The sequence below is a fragment of the Pogoniulus pusillus genome, chromosome 6, assembly GCF_015220805.1.
Source record: "Pogoniulus pusillus isolate bPogPus1 chromosome 6, bPogPus1.pri, whole genome shotgun sequence".
In the NCBI taxonomy this organism is placed as follows: domain Eukaryota; kingdom Metazoa; phylum Chordata; class Aves; order Piciformes; family Lybiidae; genus Pogoniulus; species Pogoniulus pusillus.
The window spans coordinates 18,761,064-18,784,507 of record NC_087269.1 but is presented as its reverse complement, the minus strand read 5'-3'; the positions used below and the strand labels follow the sequence as shown (position 1 = coordinate 18,784,507).

At 42.7% G+C, this 23,444-nt stretch overlaps 2 protein-coding genes across 3 annotated transcripts in view; one reads left to right on the top strand and one right to left on the bottom strand.

The window, feature by feature from the left end:
* The window catches only part of SLC16A12 (solute carrier family 16 member 12), a 36,596-nt gene extending 16,097 nt beyond the window's left edge, over nucleotides 1-20,499 (bottom strand). Inside the window, exon 1 of the mRNA XM_064144741.1 lies at nucleotides 20,243-20,499. The gene's annotated coding sequence lies outside the window, so the exon portion shown is untranslated. The remainder of the gene's footprint in view (nucleotides 1-20,242) is intronic.
* Nucleotides 20,500-21,327: 828 nt separating this feature from the next.
* Nucleotides 21,328-23,367, top strand: LOC135176486 (serine/arginine repetitive matrix protein 1-like). 2 transcript variants are annotated; one of them, XM_064145622.1, is made up of 2 exons: nucleotides 21,328-21,372; nucleotides 22,114-23,367. In XM_064145622.1, exon 2 carries the CDS (start codon nucleotides 22,125-22,127, stop codon nucleotides 22,905-22,907), a length of 783 nt encoding a protein of 260 aa, XP_064001692.1. In that variant the 5' UTR covers nucleotides 21,328-21,372; nucleotides 22,114-22,124; the 3' UTR covers nucleotides 22,908-23,367. The 2 variants fall into 2 exon arrangements, with proteins under 2 accessions (XP_064001692.1, XP_064001691.1); XM_064145621.1 differs by lacking the exon at nucleotides 21,328-21,372 and adding an exon at nucleotides 21,611-21,770.
* Nucleotides 23,368-23,444: the final 77 nt, after the last annotated feature.

Here is a 23,444-nt window from a genome sequence, read left to right as displayed (position 1 = left end):
GGTTACACAATAATTCATGCCAGACTAATGAATGACCAGATCTTCAAGCATATCACCACACTCCTGCCTACTTAGATGGAAAACAGAATTCAACACTTTGGTAGGTGTCCAATTCAATGAAGCCAGAGTGGCATAAATAGAGTATACCTCAACTGGCAATAAAGTCTCCCAGTACCTTATCCTGTCAAATTCTGCTGAACAAAGCAAGTATCACTGCTTAGCATCATGTGGCCACCACATTTTTCATTAATGTGCCTCCAAGGTGCATTTATTGAGTTGCTTCGAGTTTAATATGGATGATTGAATATACCCCTAAGAATACAGGACAAGCACCTGAACTAACAAGGCACTGACAAAGTTCAAATTATTTTGCCTGAGCATTTCTTGGCAATCACAAGTAATGCAGTTAGGTGACATTTATATAAGCACATGATACATCATAGAGGGATCCTGAGCACTTCAGCTGTACCTCTGCAGCACATTTGCAGAGTCTTGGCATGGAAGAGCTTCTTATTTTGGACCTGAGCAGTATCTTTCACTGCCTGCTCTGGAGGGATGAAGATGTCATTTATGTTTTGATTCTTAAAGGTGGAGAAGGAAGTTCCAGAAATGCCAGAGGAGATAAAGGTAACACTTCAATAAGCAGAAATATACATCCACTTTTTTTTCAGGGGAGTTAACAGTCTCCACATATGGAATCCTAACTGATTTTAATGCACAAGTAGCAATAGTTAGGTGCCATGACTTCTGGCCAAACTTTCCAGGCAAGCTTCAGAGCAGTTTTGAGGCCCTAGTTTGCATTTTAGCCATATGTCAACACACCTGAGAATCTGATGACATATCAGGCTAAGCAAACATAGATTAGGTATTTGGTTGCATGATCATTTGCTGTTATTTTCATAGAACCCTGCCTGCCAATGTACACACGAACAGCAAACACTTACTGAGGTTACAAGCAGCTGAAAACAATTGTATTATAAGAAATGCCTGTCCAACACAGAAACAGACATCCAACCTCCCTGTAGTAGGATCAGTGCAAGTCTCATCTACTTGACTCCATGCTTGCTTCAAGGAGTGCTGTGCCTTTTGTAGCTTCTGAACTAATAGTCAAGTTAAATAATTACAGCTCTTGCTGCTGCATGTCTAATAAACACTTAAGTCAACCCAGCAATTTTCTTCTAAGTTTAGAAAACTCAACCTGCTTACATTCTAGTGCTGTTTTTTAATGATCCATATCATGGACAGGTCAGATTGTGGACTCTACAAATGAAGCTGGATAGGCAGAAAGCACATACTCTGAGCAGCCATGTCCTGCCCTTCCCAACCCTACACTGGCTTGCTCTCATACTGCATATTCTTTTAACCTTTCTAGTGCAGAATAAGACTCCTATTGCCTATTTGCTTCACCTTTAGCACCATAAGGCCTGATCCCCTCTGGCAGTGCTAACTGCTATTATGTACATACAACACATGTCAGATATGCATAAAAAATCTAGCTGCTTGATATGGATAAAGGAAAGCAGAGTTAAAAGAAAAGCTCAGGAGAGACCTCTACACTTTTAAACCTTTGCTAGATCATTTTCACTCAAGCATTAAGCCAATGTGCTTTGCTGTGACTTTAAAGAAGATGTGAGGTGAAGGTGGCAAAAAAATCTGCAGATGCATAGGAAAGCCTTAGTTACACAGCATGCCCTGACAGCTCCCTCAACAGTGCCTCTGTTCCTCAAATTAATGCATTCAGTTTAATTTGGCAATATAAATAACCTATCAGTTACTTCAGACACTGTTTTTGAGAACCCTGAAAAGAAAACAACTGCTCCTGACAGCATCTCCCTTACTCAATATGCTCAGCCAGCAGAAAGGAGTGGGTGAAGTGACTAAAAAGGCACTATTATAACCTCACACCTCATCACGAGGTCCCTTTTGCCGAGGAAAAGAGCACAGAAATTCACGGCAGCCTAGCAACTGGCCGGCACAGTGACGGGAGCCACTGACCTTTTAAAACATGGCACACAGCCAGCAAAACACTCGCTGCCCCCTCGGCCTGCCCCTCCTTCCACCTTAACGATTTTTTTTCTTTAAACAAATTGATTCAATAATTATAACACAACACTGTGAAGTCAAGATGTGAAGCAGTTTTGTGGCAAAGCATAGAGGAATAGCAGGTACAAGTCACTCTGGCCTGTCCAGGGACCAGAGAGTTGCTTTCTTCCTAGCTTGTTCTGCTGCTCTGTTTACAGTGTTGATGTACCTGTCCAGCTCTATCAGCTCAAGAAATGTCACCTGTTCTGCCAAACAGTTTGTATGCGTTTTGACAGCTTAGTGTTTGTAGAAGAAAATGGATTCAGAATGGGCACAAGGTCAGATTTGTATAACAGCCCCACAGCAGGAGCACACCGCCCCCCAGACCATACTGGGTGTTCTCACCCCACTATTTTCTGCTTCTTCACACTATCTTGGTTACACAAAATAAAATGGTTGCGTATTAAGATATCTTTGCAAGTTCTTTAGAACTGTGTGGAGTGATTTTGTACAGTTTACCCAAAGACACTGGCCCACATAGGTGTACCAGCATAAATAAGCACAGAATACAACACTTATTTTATCTGTTTTACCATACAGAGATGTACATGAGAGAAGAATTCTAGAATCATCGAATCAACCGGGTTGGAAGGCACCTCCAAGATCATCCAGTCCAACCTATCGCCCAGCCCTATCCAATCAACTAGACCTTGGCACTAAGTGCTTCATCCATTCTTTTCGTGAGCATCTCCATGAACAGCAACTCCACCACCTCCCTGGGTAGCCCATTCCAATGAGGAGAGTAACCCAGAATTTTCTTTCTAGATCAGTGTAAGATACACACAATCATATAAATCATACATGCCATCTGCTGCTTTTGCAGTGATGGTGGCTTGCGCAAGGCCTGAGAAACCTGTGATGATCTCTGCGTCCAGCACACCAGGATGGGGTGGCAGAACAGAGTTACAATGAATTAAAACTTTTTTTCTTTTTTTCTTTTTTGAACAATGTACACGGATTTCAAAGTCACTTTGAGAACATCCGTGCACATGAATTTTATGAAGAACAAGTAGAAAGCAGCCTTGGGCACTGTGGTAAAGGGTTGGACTTGATGATCTGTGAGGTCTCTTCCAACCTTGGTGATACTGTGATACTGTGGAGAAAACTCATTCATGCTTAGAGTGAAAGGTCATGGTATTGCATATACTTACTGTATTTACCACTCTCTGCACCTAGGTCTTGGGCAGTCTTAATATTTTCCTATATATACTCTGTTCATGTAGCTCTATGACAGCTGTACTATCTTTCTTACTTGTCTTGATTCTACAAGCATTATCTGTAGTCATTTGCTACATTCTTTCATGTTAACCTCTTGCTTTAATATTCCTGCTTCACGTTGCCTTTTTCTCTGACTGCTGCATCTTCAATAAGAAAAAAAAATACAATAGAACCCCAAACCAAACATACAAAACACATTCCCTCCAAAAGAAATTAAAAAGAAAAAATAGAAGAACTATGAATAAAAAAGATTTAAAAGGCACAGAATGAGTAGCAAAGGATAGAAGGAAAGAGAAAAATGTTTGGTAACAAAGCGAAGCATTGTATGTACTATGTGACTGTAGATCATAAGAAAAGTGTAAGTTTAAATACTTAACATGTTTTGAAAGAGCTCATTTTTTAAATCCTGAAGGATCAATGATGACCTTATCTGTAACAACTACAGTAGAGAAATGAGCTTCAACCAAGCAGCAGGTTAAAGGGAAGACATAAAGCTGGCAGAATACTGATAACCAATTAATAACCTATTACCTTCTTGTCACAACTTTCTCTTAATACCGTGGTTTCAGGGATCTCTCTCATTGATCAGTGTCTTCTCCAGAGGTTTCCTAGCCTCTTAACTAACTTCCTACACCTGACCAAATACTGCAGAGAACATGTTAGTAAGATGCAGTATCTGAGTACAGAAGATGCCAATAACTGCAGAAGCTTCTATCAACAAAATTGTCAAGAAATGGCACTCTTCCAGCCTCCTTTTGCTTCACCCCTCCAGCAACTGCATACCATTGTAGACACTGTAGTCAGCAGTCTGGCAGGCAGATAAAATCCAAATTGCTCCTAAATATATGGGAAGTAAAGACTCTTCAATCCTGTACAGCTCTTGGGATTCAAAGGCTATTTCTAACCTAATTTATTTTTTCCAAGAAAGAGTTGTCCCATTCTGCACCCTTGGGTTAGCTATTTAACTGGAAAAGTACAGCCTGTTTTGATTTCACAGAGGCTATTTATCAAGAGTCGTGTGATTACAACCTTGACTTGTTTAAAAACAACCCAAGAGCTCCTTTGCAGCCCTATGTTCCTAAATAACAATAACTCCACTGAGCATTGTAAGGCTACTGCTGTATATCCTCAGCTTTCTTATCTACTTAAAGATGCCTCTGTCCATCCTCTAGATAAAATCAGTGTTTATGCTTCTCTGAGACAATTGGCAGGCTAGTCCACTGAAAAACTACTTGTGCAAACCAGTGAACCTGATGATAACATGTATTAATATATGTAGGACAAACATTCAGCTTCTCAAATCCCCATAAATTCAGTACCTTTCCAGCACTGTTACAGATGGTTAACAAGTACAATTTACCTGGAAGTTAATTATGAGAATTGCACCAGAACCACAGTAAAAACCAACCAAACAATCAAAAAATCCCAAACAACCTGACTTTTGTTGTCACAGGGCTAAAACAAAAAGCATAGTAAACCAGATTGTAATGATTTTTCCAGTTTTTTAATCTATAATTTACCTGCATAAATCTGAATGGTTTACTCTGCAAATCTTTAACTTCTTCAAACTTTTAAGGAGAGTTCTCCCTATGACACAAAATAAGAGCAACATTAATAACCTATTTGCATTCTAGTTGTACTTTAGGATTTCTAATTGGATAGTGGATGTCACAGTGCTAGAGATCACACAAATAGCTCATAAAACTTGCCTGCCATCCAAAACATATCAAGATAGAAATTAATTGTATGACAGCCCAACGCCGATTGCTCTATGCTGAGCAGCAAACAATCCTCATTTGCTTCAGTTTGTGCATATAAGGGAGGAGGATGGCTACTGAAGAGGACAGACTGAACAGAGCAACATAGAAACCAAAGGAATGCTAAACAGGTAGTAAAGAACAGGGGTGTCTGAGGGACAGTTATATGTATTGTATCATAGTATCATCAGGGTTGGAAGAGACCTCACAGATCATCAAGTCCAACCCTTTACCACAGAGCTCAAGGCTAGACTATGGCACCAAGTGCCACGTCCAACCTTGCCTTGAAGTGCCCTAGGGACAGCGACTCCACCACCTCCCCGGGCAGCCCATTCCAGTGTCCAATGACTCTCTCAGGGAAGAACTTTCTCCTCACCTCAAGCCTAAATCTCCCCTGGCGCAGCCTAAGGCTGTGTCCTCTCGTTCTGGTGCTGGCCACCTGATAGAAGAGAGCAACCTCCTCCTGGCCACAACCACCCCTCAGGTAGTTGTAGACAGCAATAAGGTCACCCCTGAGCCTCCTCTTCTCCAGGCTAAACAATCCCAGCTCCCTCAGCCTCTCCTCACAGGGCCTGTGCTCGAGGCCTCTCACCAGCCTCGTCGCCCTTCTCTGGACACGCTCAAGCATCTCAACGTCCCTTTTAAACTGGGGGGCCCAGAACTGAACACAATACTCAAGGTGTGGTCTAACCAGTGCAGAGTACAGGGGCAGAATGACCTCCCTGCTCCTGCTGACCACACCATTCCTGATGCAGGCCAGGATGCCACTGGCTCTCTTGGCCACCTGGGCACACTGCTGGCTCATGTTCAGGCGGGTATCAATCAGTACCCCCAGATCCCTCTCTGTCTGGCTGCTCTCCAGCCACTCCAACCCTAGCCTGTATCTCTCCATGGGGTTGTTGTGGCCAACATTGTGGGACAATAGAGAGGCAGGATTTGAGCAAAAGTACTCAGAGCAGAGACATGAAAAACATACTAAAAAGTATAGGTCATAGAACAGCACAACATCCACTAGTTACTTCTCTACTGAGAAGTATGTTGCTGGGAAGAGTTCTGCTGGCCTCCCACAACAACTGATTTGCAACACTGGTTCCTTAACCTGTCAGATTTGCTAGAAACTGCTAAACCAAACAGCATGGCTAGAGCCCCAGCAGAAATACTGTCTGCTGAGTTGATAGCAGTAAGATAAAAAAACATAACATGAGCTTCCTTTTTGTCACAGTATCACAGTATCACAGTGATTGTATAGGAATAACAGAAAATTAACAGCCTAACAGAAGGGGTCTACAGCAAAAAGTTAAGCAAATTATGATGGCAACCTTTTGATCTTTCCGGCCAGATTAATCATTATATATTACAGGTTGACTACAAAGTGTAAAAATAAACAAGTATGAAAGAATTTTTTTGGTAGGAAAACCTCTTTTCACAGAAAGCTCGACTTTAACCTACTTAGCTCCACCTGGAAGTCCGCATTTGTGATCAACATTCATAAAGGTTTTTAAAGTAAAACAAGAGATGCTCACCATTATTTTGCATCACAATGAAAAATGAAGAGGGCTCATCTACTTTGAGGACACAGCTGTTACTGAAATCTGAGCTGAGCACATCAGTGTGCACACCCTTAGCAAGGTTATGGCCACGCATGTTCCATCAAACACATTTTTTTCACTGACTGAAAGCCTCTACTAATTGAAGACAGCCAACAGCCATACTTCCACACTTCTATGCTGTGAGGCTGTTTTGAATATTTTTGTTGAGGAGTTGCTGCTGATGCTATCTTATGATCTCAATATACAGACACGTCAGGATTTTCTATGTTTGCTATTTTCCTGATGTCTGTACGTTATTCTTCTTTTTCTCTAGTATTTTCAATATCTATTTCAATATAAATTATTGTAAACACATGGTAGGTAGGCAGTGGATGTGGAAGTTTGTTGGATTGTGGTTTTTTTTACAGTTACATGTATGTTTCTAACAATTTCTAATTACATTGTATTTATCTATTATTTGCTTTTGAGTTTTAGAACATATTATTAATGATAACTAAACATTGCCGAGCACTACTTGTTTAGTGTTAAATTTAAGTATGTGAGAGTCCAATCATTTTCTAACTAATCTCTATCTGCATGAGGATCTGTGTACTTCTCTGGATCAGTTTCCATGGTATCCTTAAAGAAATGTTAACATGACAATAATTGTTCAGAAATCCTGAAAGAACTTTTTATTCAAAGTGGTCTTCAGCTGACACTTCTCTGACATCTTTGTGATGGTTTGGGAAATAACCAGAACAATTCCTGTATATCTCACGTGATAAATCTGGATGTCAAGAAGACAGTAAGGAGGTTAAGAGGGAAAAAAAAAAGGTCAGATTAAAGAGTTAAGGCAGATACCGCCACATAGACCACCAGAGAGAAGGAACAGAACTGAGAGCTGAGAAGTGTGTGAGAAGTGAGTGTCTTATGTATATTTTGACTAGTTGCATTTCTCAGCAGAAGAATGACTGATAGAGTGTACTGTTGTTTGTTTGTTTTTTTCCCCTTTCTTCTCTCAGGAAAATATTCCAATTAGCCTCAAACCAGCACAGTCTGATACATTATTTTTTTCAAACTCAGGAAAAACTTGCCCAGAAAATCACTGTGAAAGGTCCATGGAACATGTGAGAACAGAACACTTTTTCTCAGACAGTTACATAGTCTGTGGAAACCACTACTCTCCCTTCATTCACTGATTCCACATCCCAGATTCTACTTTGCTGATAAGGTTACTTTAGTTCAGCTGGGGGCAACCTAGCAAAACAGATACCAAGCAAATGCTATTCGACCCCTTCAGAGAAATTAGGATGTTATCAGGCACCTCAGGAGTGCTCAGGCACCAATAGCACAGCTGTGACTGTATAAAACTAAGAGGCTCAAAATTATGGAGACACATCTTCTTGAACACACCTGGAAGTGACAAAGGCCCCCCAAAAGCTGTGGCTGCTGACAGCTTTTATGTCTTGTCTCTGATAAGAAATCAGTGCGGCTGCACACCAGTTCCAGCATACATCCCTAGCTAGGGAGTCACAGCATGGGGAAGTACTGGCAACCATTCTGCAGTGTCCTGGTAGAACTATGACCCCACAGCAGAGGGGAAGATAAAAAAAGGAGGCAGGACCATGGGAAATCTGTATGTCCTCACCTAGAAATCTCAGGGATGTACTTAAAGAAAACATATCTGTACTCTGAGCTCTTTTGCAGTTGTCATCTTTTCAATCCTTCTGTTTATGAAAAAGCCCTATGCAAGTTATGCAAAACTGATTTGGTTTATATTGTTATCCTGGAATCCAGTATACCCCCAAATCCCTCTCCCTCTGTGGTTTGAATGGGAGACGAAAAGGCACAAAAACCTGTTTCCCCCCCCTGCCCTGCAGGTATGAAGTGGGGGAGCAAAGGGCCCTTCCAGCAGGAGGGGTGCCTGTGCAGTGCCCGCGCTGGAATCGGGCTGGGGATTGGCTGTGGTCTTCGCACCCAGGCAGTGCTAACTCTGCTCTTTGTCTAGGGAGAGTATAAATATTGGGAGACTTCCTGCCTTGGGGTTCCTGCCTTAGAGTTCTCCCCTGCCTGGGTAGTTCCTGCAGAAAGAGTCCCCTGTTGCTCTGAAGGACAAGCTCCTGAGGGACAGGACCGTCCCTGCTTTGGATGGCTTCCCACCATAAGCATCCCCTTTATGCAGCTTGATAGGCCTTAACGAGCCTCGGAGGTCTTTTGAAAGAGAGGGAGGGGCAAGCATCTGGACCAGCCTTTCTCTCAGCCAGCCTGACTCACCTGGGAGTAAACTTTTGGCTCAGCCTGATTAATAGGGGGGATGCTATGTTTAGTAGCTTAGCCTTTTCCAACTTCTGACTTCCAAAATAGTCAATTTTACCTATGGTATCCTTGTAGATCTTCTCAATCAACTGAATCTGCTAATTAAAACTAATTAATTTCTGTATATAGTTTTGGGGGTGGGTTCCAGGAAAATAAAATAACTCAATTTTTCTGTATATTCCTGACTCTGCCACATTAATTCCCTGCCTCCACAATTGTCTATGAGGCTCCTGGTTGGATTTAAGTTAAACTAGGAACTGCACTTAAAGAGATCTATTCCTCCTGTTCTCAGTGTCAGAGTCTGAGCAGCATTGTCAGGTTTCTAACAATTCACACAGAAAAATGCCTTTCACTGTTAATTTTCAACTAATTGCATACAAGTGCTTCTAAAGGGAAAGGAGGTAACAGCTTAAAAAAAAAAACCCAAAACAAACAAATTCTGTCCCTACAGAACAAGTTATCCAAAAGATTATCTCTATTCATCTGCCATTCTAGGGCTGCTGACAATGTCAATTCATCATCCTCTCCTTCTATGTGCAAGATTTGTTTGAAAAACAAATCAGGTGTGAAAAGGCAAGGCAGGTTATTTCCTTTCGTTCACACAAGCTTATGTTCTGAAACACAGCTATTAGGATACTCGATGCCATACCTGCTCTATTAATGGACAACACACATCACATGAGAGCAAACTGTCACTGTGACCGCTGCTTTTCTCAGCATGTTTTCAGCAACTCTGTAAAACTGAGATAGCCTGCTAAAATTTCAATGCCACTATTCATTTTCCCTTTAACAATCCTAATATATAATTATAGCATAATAATTATATATACCTCCAAAAGGTCTGGGAAAAAAATGTCTCAATACTGGAAAGAAAATAGAAAGATTAAAACCAGGATGACTGCTGTTTTCCAAAACAGGCTTCCAACAGCAAATGTTGATGAACGTTGCCTTACAGGGTTAGGTATTTCTGAGAAGTCACAGCACAAATCACGTTTAGGCTACTTAAAATGATAGATAGATAGGTAGAAAGATAGATGTCATAATGTATTATCTAAGGTATTCTTTATTAGATATAATGCCTAATTTATATATTGAATTTATTATATATTATGAAGAATTGTAACAAATATTATAGGCCACTGGTGCCTACTAATGGTCACACCTCTAGAATTAGGCTTGTATGTGTGCCACTGCACACAAACTTCAGCACTTCCTAACAACAGGAAAGCTACTAAACTGGGAAGGAAGCAGATACTACAACAAAAGACAAGGAAACAGATGGAGGTCAAGAGGAAAAACTTTTAGAATGCCATTAAAAAAACCCAAACATCTCTGACCAAGAACAGCATATTTGAGAGCATACATAGCACACACATTGTGAAAACATGCATCTACCCACACGTGACAGTTTGCCTTAGGGAAATCACACACCGAAAGTTAACAAGCAACCGATGTGTCTTGGCTGGACCAGCACATTCCTCATTGTCAGTCTTCCATTTACCTCACAAAATCATCCATATTTCAACTAGATCCTTGCTTAACAGCTTTAAAGGTTCCTTAAAAGCTAAAATAAACGTCAAGAGAAGTGCCTCAACTTCCCTCTGCTGAGTGAATACTGCTGCAGCTGCTTGACTGCAGCATTTTCAGAAATGATCAGCAGCAACTTTCCATGCTACTTAAGAGAGAGCATCTGCTAATTACCATAGCAGCCCAGAAATACAGTTTCTTAATTTTAAATTAAAGAACATTTCTCCCCATAGAGCATGTTTTACTAAGTGAAACAAAAGCTACCTGTCCTAAATAAGTTTTACTCTCCAGATTTCTGGCTATTTTAACCTTTTGAAAAGTTCATAGAATCATAGAATCAACCAGGTTGGAGGAGACCTCCAAGATCATCCAGTCCAACCTAGCACCCAGCCCTATCCAGTCATCTAAAACATGGCTCTAAATGCCTCATCCAGTTTTTTCTTGAACACCTCCAGGGACAGTGACTCCACCACCTCCCTGGGCAGCCCATTCCAATGCCAACCACTCTCCCTGTGAAGAACTTCCTCCTAACATCCAGCCTATACTTTCCCCAGCACAACTTTCATGCTGGTTGCATGAAAGAAGAGATCAACCCCCACCTGGCTACGACCTCCCTTCAGGTAGTTGTAGACAGCAATGAGGTCACCCCTGAGCCTCCTCTTCTCCAGGCTAAACAACCCCAGCTCCCTCAACCTCTCCTCATAGGGTTTGTGTTCCAGGCCCCTCACCAGCTTTGTCACCCTTCTCTGGACATGTTCCAGCACCTCAAATCTCTTTTGAATGGAGGGGCCCAGAACTGGACACAGCACTCAAGGTGTGGCCTGAGTGGTGTTGAGTACAGGGGAAGTTGATTTCCATTTTCATTTTCACTGGTGTTCCTGCACAAGCTCCATGGCACTGTCAGCAAGAAGAATACCACAGTAATTGTTCAAACATGCCTACATTCATGTTTAAGGAATGGAAATATAATTGGAGAGAATGCTTGAAAAAACAGCTGACCACAGGAAGAATGGAATAGCCTAACTTGCAAAAGCAGGATATGAAGAACTCTGCAGCGAAGGGCCCACAAGTACTTCTTGCAGAAAAACTAACCTGTGTGTAGGTAAGGCAGAAATTAAACAGAAGAGAACTCTGAGTTACATTAGGAGTAATGAGTCAGTATGAAGAAAAAACAGGAAACCACTTTCCCCAGATTGTATCATATTTGTCTTTTCAACAGTTACACTGAAAAGGCAGAAAGCTATAAAAGAAAAACAAAAAGAGCCCATATAGTGAAGCAAGACAAGATTTTAGGGAGTCACCTTGTTAAATGTTAGACAACAGTGACACAAAACCCATAAAAGGTGAAGTTTTAAAGGACTTGAAAAGGGGACAATTAAAAAAAAAAAAAGACAGAAAGAGACTATCTTGGAAAGTCCTCTAGAAATTTATCTAAGAACTGGTAATAAAAGAACTGATAAAAATGCTCCATCTCTTCTTCCTATTAATCCCAGTCCTTATTAGAGCAGCTAATATTATGTCCAGAGAAGAGCAACGAAGCTGGTGAAAGGCCTGGAACACAAACCCTATGAGGAGAGGCCGAGGGAGCTGGGGTTCTTTAGCCTGGAGGAGGCTCAGGGCTGACCTCATTGCTGTCTACAACTACCTGAAAGGAAGTTGTAGCCAGGTGGGGGTTGGTCTTTTCTCCCAGGCAACCAGCAAGAGAACACAGTCTCAAGTTGTGCTGGGGGAAGTATAGGCTGGATGTTAGGAGGAAGTTCTTCACAGAGAGAGTAATTTGCCATTGGAATGGGCTGCCCAGGGAGGTGGTGGAGTTGCTGTCCCTGAAGATGTTCAAGAGGAGACTGGATGAGGCACTTGGTGACATGGTCTAGTTGACTGGATAGGGCTGGGTGCTACAGGTTGGACTGGATGATCTTGGAGGTCTCTTCCAACCTGGTTGATTCTATGGTTCTATGATTCTGAAAACCAACTATCTCAGCTTTCTATTGACATTACTGTCCAAGGAGCCCTCATAAAGAAATGCAGTTGCTAGCTATTCGAATTGGACAGTTATACAAGTACTGTTTGGCCAAAGTCTCCCCACATGTCACCTTGGGAACCAAAACACAAGAAACTAGCAAGGAGGACTCAACAGTTATCCTCTTATCCTGTTATTCCAACCAGCCTTTAATTGTCCATTAACTAGATCCCATTATCAATGATCCTTTTAGTACGATCAGTTTCACTATAAACAGCTTATTTCATGGATGATAAAAGAAACAAAAATAATTTGAGAATTATCAGGCAATGAAAATTATGTCTAAAATCAATGTTTATATCTTGATATGCCTTAGAATTTTCTCTAGATTAAATTAAGTTTCTTCTGTGAAAGACAACAGGTCCCAGTGTTTGTTCTTTTCTAGAACATCTTCTATTTACAGTGGAAACTGACATTATCTATTGAATAAGCTGTATCTATCATGATAGCATTATTTCAGTTTCATCTGCTGAATTACCTGAAAGAGCAACAGAACAAGGGGACACAGTCTCAAGTTGTGCCAGGGGAAGTATAGGCTGGATGTCAGGAGGAAGTTCTTCCCAGAGAGAGTGATTGGCATTGGAATGGGCTGCCCAGGGAGGTGGTGGAGACACCATCCCTGGAGGTGTTCAAGAAAAGCCTGGATGAGGCACTTGGTGCCATGGTCTAGTTGACTGGATAGGGCTGGGTGCTAGGTTGGCCTGGATGATCTTGGAGGTCTCTTCCAACCTGGCTGATTCTATGATTCTATGGAATAAAACCTTCAAGGTACTGCTAGCCATGCCTTGCTATGAACTTTGCTAAACGAAGCTCTGCTGCACACTCTAAATCACAAGTCATTAGTCCATTTTTCTTCTTGAGAAGGCATTTCACGCTCGAGCAGGTTGCATATGATAACTGTTAAATTGCTACAAACTTTCACATTCACAAGAATAAAGTTTGTTAAAAAGAAATTAAATCCCAACCAACTTATAACCAGTCCTCAAGTGCCATCTGATTCCCTTTTCCTCCTTCACAGCCACCCTAAAGCACACTCCACCTGTTTCACACGTTATCCTGCCTGCTACCACCTATACATCCTCAGGGGGTTTCTCCACATTGTTTCTCCCTCTCGTTTTTATTTAGTCATTCAGTGCTGACTGCATAGTCCTTCCCTGTCAGGAAGCACTGATAACACTGACATCAATTACATGTTTGCTGTACTCTCTAGGAGCAATAACACAAACTTTTTAATTGTTATGGAGTTTGCCCAAGGAACGGCTTAATGTACCAGGTTTTCACAACTGTCCCAAGATTTACTTTCTGATTTAGATAAAAAAACAGTAAAGGTGCCTACTAAAGAAGTTCTCTGGCAAAGATCTCTGACAATATGCCTAAGATGCCCATGCAAGAGCTTTTATTTAATGTATTTTGTTATCCCATCCTTTCTGGCATACAAGAAGAACTCAGAAACCTTGGTAAGTATCAGTGACATGTGGGCTGTTTCTGTGTAGCATGCATCATAAACAACAGCAGAACCACGTCATGCAGACTGCAACTCCCAGAGATCAGTCTCCACTCCATTAACTTCATTATGAATAAACTAGCTGTGTGGGATAACTCTATTTACTCTTTCCAACTTCCAACCATCAGGGTAAATTAAATGGACACTGACAGAATGAACTCTGACCACAAACAAGAAAGAGATTTAAAACTGGCTTCATGAACAGCACAGGCAGGGCATGAGTCACAGTTCATCCCAAATTTCCTATTCTGCTTTGCACTGCCTTGCTCTACTGCTCTAATTACTCTGCAGCCAAAATGGCAACTGTTCAAAGGTTGGAAAGTGTGCTGTGCCCCACTGAGCTAAAGAACAGGGTATAGAAATACCAGTGCTTGCTTCTACAGGAAGCCAGCTCTGGCTGGGATGTGCAGGAATGTCTCTGCCAGCAAGTCTTTTGCCCTGCCAATTCCCATTGCAGCCACATGTCAATTTGTGAAAATGAAAATTAAATCTGACCCATTTAATTGTTCACCAATTACATCCTGTTTTGACTGCTGAGATTTTCACATATTTAGGATGGAAGCCAGGTCCTTCAACACAAAATTACACAAATTGCATGTTTTTGCTGAGAGCCTGAGGACCCTTTGTGATCATCAGCGATGGCACATTCAGCACCTTCATCCAAGGCCAGTTTCTCTGCTGTCATCAGCCTGCATTTTATGGCATTTCCCAATTCAAACATCTGTGTCACTTTTAATACAAAATATCAGAAGCACAGAGAAACAGTGTGAACTGGTTCAGGTAGGGAAACAGAAAATACTAATTCTATAGTTAATAATGATGTCGCTCAAGGGGAGAGCCTACTTAGCCCTTCCATTAAGGCAGTCCCTTCAAGGGGGGAAGGTGCTGCTCCCTTCAGCTGGCTCTTCTTGCTCAGCTGATTTCTCTCTGCTCACAAAGGACTTTTTACATTCCCTTCCAAAAAGGGACTCTGTACTTGCTACTGCTGGTATCACACTATAGCTGCCCCAAGGACCATTCAAACTAATTAAAAAAAGAAACACAATTACACAGAAGTTTGGGCAAAACAGAAAAGGGGAGTCAATAGGCAGAGGGCAGTTTATGAAGAGGATTCCCAGACACCTGCTGCTTTAGCCAAAAGGGGTGGTGTTGGTTTGTTAGATTTTACAAGCTCTCTAGGAAGGATAGACAGAAGAGGAAGGGGTGTTGCCCTCTGTCAATGAACAGCTAAAGTCCATAGAGCTCCACTTGGGGATGTATGGGATGACTGAGAGCTTGTGGGCCAGAATTTAAGGCAGGTCAGGAAGAGGAGAACTATACTATAATATAGTGGGGGCCTGCTACAGGCCTCCTGACTGGAAAGAGCAAGAAGATGAGATTCTCTACAGACAAACAGGAGCAACCTCATGTGCACATGCCTCGGTCCCTATGGGGGCTTCAACCACTCCATTATCTGTTGGAGGGGCAGCAAAGCAGAGCACAAACAATCCAGGAGGTTTATGGAATGTGTTGATGACAATTTCGTTCTCCAAGTGGCTAAGGAGCCGAAACTGAAAGGTATCACATTGGACCTTGTTCTCACCAATAAGGAGAGGCTAGTGGGGAATGTTAAGCTCAAGGGCAGCCTTTGCTGCAGTGATCATGAACTGATGGAGTTTGGGATCTTTAGGGCAACAAGGGTGGCAAGTAGAAAGTTGACTACCCTGCTCACTACCCTCAACTTCAAAAGAGCAGACTTTGGCCTCTCCAGAGATCTGCTAGGGTGAGTACTATGGGATAAAGCCCTGATGGGAAGAGGGACACAACAAAGCTGGTTAATATTTAAGGACTGCTTCCTCCAAGCTCTGGAGCAATGTGTCCCAACAAGGACAAAGGCATGTTAAAATGCTAAGCAGCTGCATGGGTGGAAAAGGTGCTCCTGAACACACTTCAACACACAAAAAAAAGAAGGCCTGCAGAGAGTGGAAGCAAAGATAGGTATCCCAGGAAGAATACAGAGAAGATGTCCAAGTCGCCAGAGACCAGGTCAGGAAATGTAAAGCCCAGGTAGAACTAAATCTGGCCAGGAACATGAAGGGTATGCCAATAACAAAAGAAAGACTAGGGAAGTGGTGGGCCCTCTCCTGAAGGAAAATGAAAATCTGTTTCTAACAAGAAGAGTAACAACGTCAATATATTCAAATAGGACTATCCCATCAAATCAATTCCTTTAGCAAGAACTAAAAACATTAGGTTGCAAACTCAAACTTCAGGCTGAGAGACTGGATGCAGAATTTCAGTCATAGAAAGCTGAAGCTGACAGATGCCTTGAAACTGGAACCAACTGAGTTTGATTCTTCTAATCTTAGCTCTTCTTTTTCCCCACTCTTCTTGTGACTTTTATGGGAAGATAAAGGTGATGAACTTGAAGAGCTGATTACAGGGGCCTCTGAAGAAGAAGAACAAACACAAACCCAAGAAATTACCAATCCAAGTAACCTGGCACCTAGGGGAAAGCACAGCAGTAATGCATATGATTTCATGTGTGATCAGATACTCCATGCCTGTATCAGCAAATGAAGACAGAGCAGAGAAGCTGAAACAATGACTGCAGACAAGCAGTGCACAACCCTGTACTACCAACTTCTCAACTGTGCACCAACCAGCAGGTTGCCTGAACGTGCTCTGAACACTTCTCTGTCAAAGGATGAGATAAGCTCTAAAATGGACAGCATGAGAAGGTACTTGCCTATGTCAATGGACTGAACAAGTTGTGTGATCTTCAAAAATCTCTCAAAGACAACCATATTTCAGATGTATGAATAATGAACATTGTTAAGGCATGACATTAAGTACTGTAATAGCCCAAAAAGCAGTAGCCAGCAGGAAGCCATTTGAATCAGGATGGACAGACTAATTAAGAAATTCGACAGCACCACAGAGTCCAAGAAACCCCTGGAGAAGCAGGGGAAAGATCCCACTTCCCACATTTGCATTTCACATCTGGGATATGTGAGTCATCATCTACACTGGGAGAAATCCAGAAAAGGAAGGAAGGAAGGAAGGAAGGAAGGAAGGAAGGAAGGAAGGAAGGAAGGAAGGAAGGAAGGAAGGAAGGAAGGAAGGAAGGAAGGAAGGAAGGAAGGAAGGAAGGAAGGAAGGAAGGAAGGAAGGAAGGAAGGAAGGAAGGAAGGAAAATAAACAAACTTTGAATTAAAAAGAAGGAGGGGAGGGGGGGGATTAAGTGAAAGACAGGAGGCTGTTGCCATCTTGAACAATGGGGGAGAAGAGGCCAGCACTGTCCTGATGAGGACTGAGGGGGAGGAGTTACACTCCCAATGTCAAAACTACTTTCAAGTGCTATTCATAAAAGGGGATGTAGGAGTCTAGCAGTTGTTTGCTAAACTATCTTCTCAGGTTTGGTACTCAAAACCTGCCTCTAGGATCTTGTGAAACAGCTAGGAAACATCTTTGGGTTTTTTTTAATATCCAAAGACAATGTTTTCTTCTTCTATTTGCCTGACAGCTTTGCAATCAAGAATTGAAATTTCTTTTACCATATACTGATCAGCATGCTTACTTAATGCTTCAAATGTATTCAAGAGTGGCTTCCAAACATTAGGTACACTGTTACCCCAGAAGAAATGGAGTGCATATGGTGTATGTTGGCAAGGACACTGGCAAACTGAGACAGTTGAGGAATCCCAGAAGTTTGGTCACGTCTCTTGACAAGCTATGGATATTGTTTTGATGGCATCACCAATTGCTAAGACCAGAAGAGGCATTACTCTTCATAAGCATGGGCTAGCTTTCATTTAGCAGAAGGAAAATCTATAATTTTCAAAGTCTCCCAGGTCACACAAAAAAATGTGGAGAGTTGAAAAAAATAAGGCAACAAATTAGTTACATTACATAAGTAATGTAGCAGCGAGTAAAAAGAACAATAATGTACATTATAGCTAAATATCCACATATGTCCTAGGGCTGCACATAAACCTGTGGCAGTAGCTAACATAATTACCATTCTAAAACCATTCAAAGATAACATTCCCCTGAAACAGAAGGTGATGACCAGAATAGTTAAAGAAAATAATGTTTAATAATAAAAGGATCCCAGTTTATCTCTGGAGTTGTGGTTGTATATTAATTTTGACACTACTCAAGTAGCATTACCAAACATACACTTTGCATCAACTTGCAGACCCCTTTCCTGATGCACAGAAGCGTAGAGGTACATCCACAAGGCAGACCAGACATACAGCACATACAAAAAAGACAGCTACTTCATTCCCCTCTGCTATTCACAGAAAATCATCTTAGCATTAAACACCAGGAAAGTGTTTTCCTTCAGTGAAAACAGGTAACATTGCATAAAAGTAAACACTAAAGACCACCTCGTTTACAGCCTTCTCACTTCATTATCCCATCAAATGAAACAAACAGAAACTAATAATGTTAGCACATAAATAACAACAAGCAAAAATGCTGCTTCATTTGTTTTAAGTCCTAAGGGAAAGCAGCAAGGATGTCAATGGCTTTCATACAGTTTTACTAATGATGACTAAGCTCACCCCAACTCACCAATAAAATATAATGTCTCGCTCCCTCAAGGCAGTTCCACAATTCCCAGCTGCTGCAGGCTTTGGGGAAGAAGCGTGACACAAACTGCTGCCTAATCCTACCACTGAGTAAATTATTTTGCTGCTGAAGCAATGATCTGTTGCCCCAGGGGCCTGCTCAGCTTAAAATGCTGCAGAGACAAAAGTGATGGATTTCACCTCTACAGTGAAAGCAAAGATACAGTGTGGGCCTTTTGGGTATGCCTTCATTCTACAGGATCCAAAACTGTACTACACATCTCATGACCATGCTAGACAAGTACCATCTGAGCAGCTGGGCATGCAGCACCACTGAAATCAGAAAATGTTTATTCCAAAAGCAGACGGATGAGGAATCTTTACACTGAAGATTTTCACTCAGAAGACCAGAGCAGCTGAATTGGTATATACTCCTACTGGCAACAGCTCTTCCACCTTCCAGAACACAGACAGCTTTAACAGAAGAAAACAAAACTGTCTTTGCAGTTCAATAAGCAGAACAGAAAACACCTTCATTTTCAGTGAAGAAAAATTGAATGAGCAGCTTGGACATCTTTGACTTTGGCTTTGAAGTCAAATTTCTCCATACAACAGGCCGAGTGCCTGCCACCTGCAAACATGTTGCAGCTTGCAGTTTTACTGCTCACAATATATGTCAATGAACACAGGCAACAACACAGCTCATGGAATATGTATTTGGCTCTCATAAGGCTTCTGTCAAGAAAGCCTTTTCCTCTTGGAAAGAACAGATGTGTTGAAGATTCTTCTTTCTAATCTGCTTTTTAAAATGTAGACAAAACTCTAAGAAAATCATTCAGACTGCAGTTGTAGTCAGGATGGCTGTGGCATAGCATAAACAGTAAAGGTAACACATTTTTTCTTAACTGTAATAAATTAGGTTAGAGAAAACAAAAAAAAAAATCTGTGATTTTGCTCTGTGAAGAGACTGCAGTAGCAAGTAATTATTCCTTCAGGTTTTGTGAATAAGAAATGGCACCATCATTCTTCAAGTATGCACACATGCTAAACAGAAGTTAATGTGCAGAAGTGTTCTTACTGACTCCATTAGGATAACAGAAAACAAGATGCCTGAAGTAAGAATGAAAGCAAGTCCTAAAACAATGCACAAACCCATCAATGCTCTCCAAACTGAAGTTAGAGCAGATTACAGACCCTTTTCAGTTTCCCCATGCCAATTAAAAGTGCTATTCACCTAATCACTTCTACCATTCAGAATTTGACAGCAGGTATACAGGACATTCAAAAGCATATTTAACATTATAGGTACATGTAAAAGAGCTTAAGTGCATGCAGGTGAGTCGTGCTCTCTAGGATAAGAGGTACCCTCTTAGGAGTGACTTAATCTTCCCTTTTAGAATTTTAGGCATCCATCTATCCATCTGAAAATAACTTGGTTAACAGAACTCAAAACACTATACCTGGGTCTAGTTTCCACAAAATTGGAACTAGTGCAAGAAAGAACAGTGTAAGCAAACAGATAGCTATACATCACAAAAGTAAAATCAGCAGGTGAAAACTCAGAATCACAATAGAAACACAGAATTAGGGTTTTGTGCATACATGAGCACAAGCCTATTCAGACACCTGAGCATTCAGCTACATTTTCCATGCAACTGCCATAACCACATGTCATCTTCTACTAACCACAACGGGATAAGCAGTTATTTCTTCCAGCAGCCACAATGCCTTACCTTCCACTCCCTGCCACACGTTCCTTCCTCCCAGGCTACCTTCTTAAGTCTGACACGGCAGCCACACAGTCCAAGAGATCAGAGTTAAAAGTAACTGATAACCGAAGAGAAGATGCTTTTGAACCCGTGGCAGTTCCCCGATGTGCTTCACCGCCAGTCCCACAAACGGCTGTACTAGTACAGCTCAGAGGGTGGCAGGGGGCTGCTTACGCAAACACAGTTGTCTAAGGAAACACGTGCCAAGTTTCTCCCTGAGGAAGCAATAGTGTTTGCATCAAACATCTGAAAAATCTTCACACACCCTGCCCCCCGTGCCCAATCCATAAGAACCTTGTCTGGGAATACAGATCTGGGAAGGATCCATGGGGGGGGTCTCCTAGTCCACCTTCTCACAGTTCTTAGGTGAGAACCAACCCAGTAAACCAAATCGACTAGGAAAGCTACTTTAGCAAGACACTCATTAGGTAAATGAAGTACAGCTTGAAGCTAAAGTGAATGTACAAGCTGGGGGAACAGAGGGTTTCTGAGGTTTCCTCCATCTATGTGTCAGCTAAATCAATTCTGATAAAGCTTTGTAAAATCAAGTTGTACGTGGTACATACTCTCTTTCATTGTCATTTTCCAACCTGAGTTAAGACAAAAGGTAATGATTGAATTCTAAAGGCATTAACATGGAAACCCTTAGGAGAGGGGCTGAAAAACTTTCCCATCAAAACAGCTTCTGTCAAACTGTTGTAAAAGACAGAAAAGTAAAAATTAAATACAATGCAAGTGAAAAACTATTAACCAGAAGCCACATAATAAGCTTAAAAAAATACGGAAAGACAGTAGCTGTTAATGATTTAAGGTGAGTAATAATATGGCCATAACAGAGGCATAACAGAACCACTCTGAGCAAAATACAATCCTGCTTCACTTCATTAAGTTTCATGTTCTCCTCCCATTTCCTATCACTAACGGAAATGTTTCCTAATTGCCACTGCAGGGGAGGACTTAAAACAACAAATGGGCTCAGTTCCCCCAATCAGCTTGTTAACTTCATGAAATCAGTTCACTCAAAAGGCTATCACACAACTCCAAATTCACCCCAAGTACCTAGTCAATAATTTACCCCCCAGAGATATTAATCAGTACATAAGTGGCAAATTATTAGAAAGTTCAAAATAAAGATAATACTCCTTGTATCTTTTGGCATATTTTTTCCTTAAAGGGAACCATTCCCCTGAATTTACTCAGCCTGTCTCTGAACACAAATTTTCTTGTAAGACACATCTTGACTATGCCACCTGGCCTGGGTGTGTTGTTGCACTCCTAGTGAAGTCTTGAAAGAGACCGAGTACTCTCCTGGAAATTAATTGCATTAACATTCCAGGAGCAGTATTAAGGCCGTTCAGGAAAGGGATCACTGTGATTAGCCACTTTCACAGCTGTTTCTGCGGAAGACCGCAGCCGGCCACTGAGCAGTCTGTGCCTCAGTTCCCAGAGCTCTTTTGGGAGCCACATCCACAGACCGTGTAAGGGAGTCCAGGTAACAGCTGGGAGGGTCCGCGTACAGACGGACACAGCACAGGCAGCACAGCTCTCACAGCTGCCTCTGAACAGGTCTATTTTTTCTCCTTATGCAACAGAATAAAAGAGGATTGTGTTTTCCTCATACCGTTTAGAAACTTGAAACGGTGTTTATTCATTAACCGACTAAAGTGTTATCTAACCAACGGCTTATATACACTTCTTCGATGGTGGGGTTTACATTTAGAGTCTCAGGATGGTTTGGGTTGGAAAAAGACCTTAAAGATCATTAAGCTGCAACCTTCCTGCCGTAGGCAGGAGCACTTTCCACAAGGTGCCCACATTTTTTTGCGTTTCTGCAGTTCTCGGTTCCATGATGCAGGCAGGCAAGGAAGGGACCCAGCTGAACCCCATCCACAGCGCCGCGAAGCGCCGCTGCGCACCACGGCGCTACCCGCCCCGCTCCGCGCCCCCTCCTCGCATTCCCTCAGCCTTGCCCACACCGCCGGCGCGGCGCGGACCGGCTCCCCCAAACCCGGCGCACCCCCCGCGGGGCAGCCCCGTCCCTCCCCTCCTGCAACTCCCGGACGAGCCCCAGGGCGTCGCACGCAGCCCCTACCTGCAGGCCGCCGCCCCCGCCCGGTTCGCAGCGGGTCCCGCCGGTACGCGCCGTCCCCGTGGGGGCGGTGGCTGCCTCGGGCCCTGGGCTGGGGCAGTGACCGCCCCCGAGCGGGGCTTTGCGGCACGGATCCCCCCCCAGCGTGCAGGGCGGAGAGGCAGCGCGGTTTCGTCTCCGGTCCATGAGGCGCTACACGTACCGCAGGAGCGACCCCGGCAGCTCTGGTCACCCACCGCCTTCGCTCGCTGCCGCCCGGCGCTGCGCCGCGGCGGGACCCAGGGGGCTCAAGCGTGGCGCTTCCCCTTACCGTGGTTACGGCCCCGCCGAGCTGTCATCAAAGGGATCGGGAATCCCGTCTTGCATGGTACCCTCAGCAACATGCAAAGGGCGTCTCAGCAGTGTCACGGGTGTTTTCATCGCATTAAGAGGTGGTTTTCCCTCATCGAGGCAAAGTCTGTACTGGGATTTCTGGATCGGTGCGCTCAGGCATTTCAGAAAATTGTTCCAAAGTCAACCAACACTAAAGAGCAGAAATAACAACAAAACTTGAGCACACGGATGTCCCTCTGTCACGCACAGTATGCCCTATAGACACCATTAGGAGTCGTGCTGCCACTGCTTGCTAGTCTCTAAATTTCCAAACCCCACACCACGGGAAGGTCTCACGCAGATTTCAGCAGGCTTTGGACCCTAGACTCTTGGAAAGGGTTTCACATTCCGGCAACCTTTTCTTTAGCCAGGGAAGATAAACTAAGCGGCCTGCTGAATGCTCCATGGGTTTTCAAACAATCTGCGAAGCGCCAGGTCTTTAAGGGACATTAAATATCCCGCCATGCCTTCCATGAGAACGAAGATAAAATGGGATCTTTTCTAACTCCTCCTAAGCGCTGTCACCAGACAAGGGCTGCCTCGTTCCCGTCTTTCACCCAAGACTTTGTAGTCTTTCAGTCCTGCTGTAAGAGCAAGTGCAAACCTCTCAGGAGCACACAAGCGAAGCCGGAGTGGCTGGAAAGTGCTTGCTACAATACACTTGCAAGGTTAACTTAAAGATCCTTCACCAGAGGAAAGTGCACA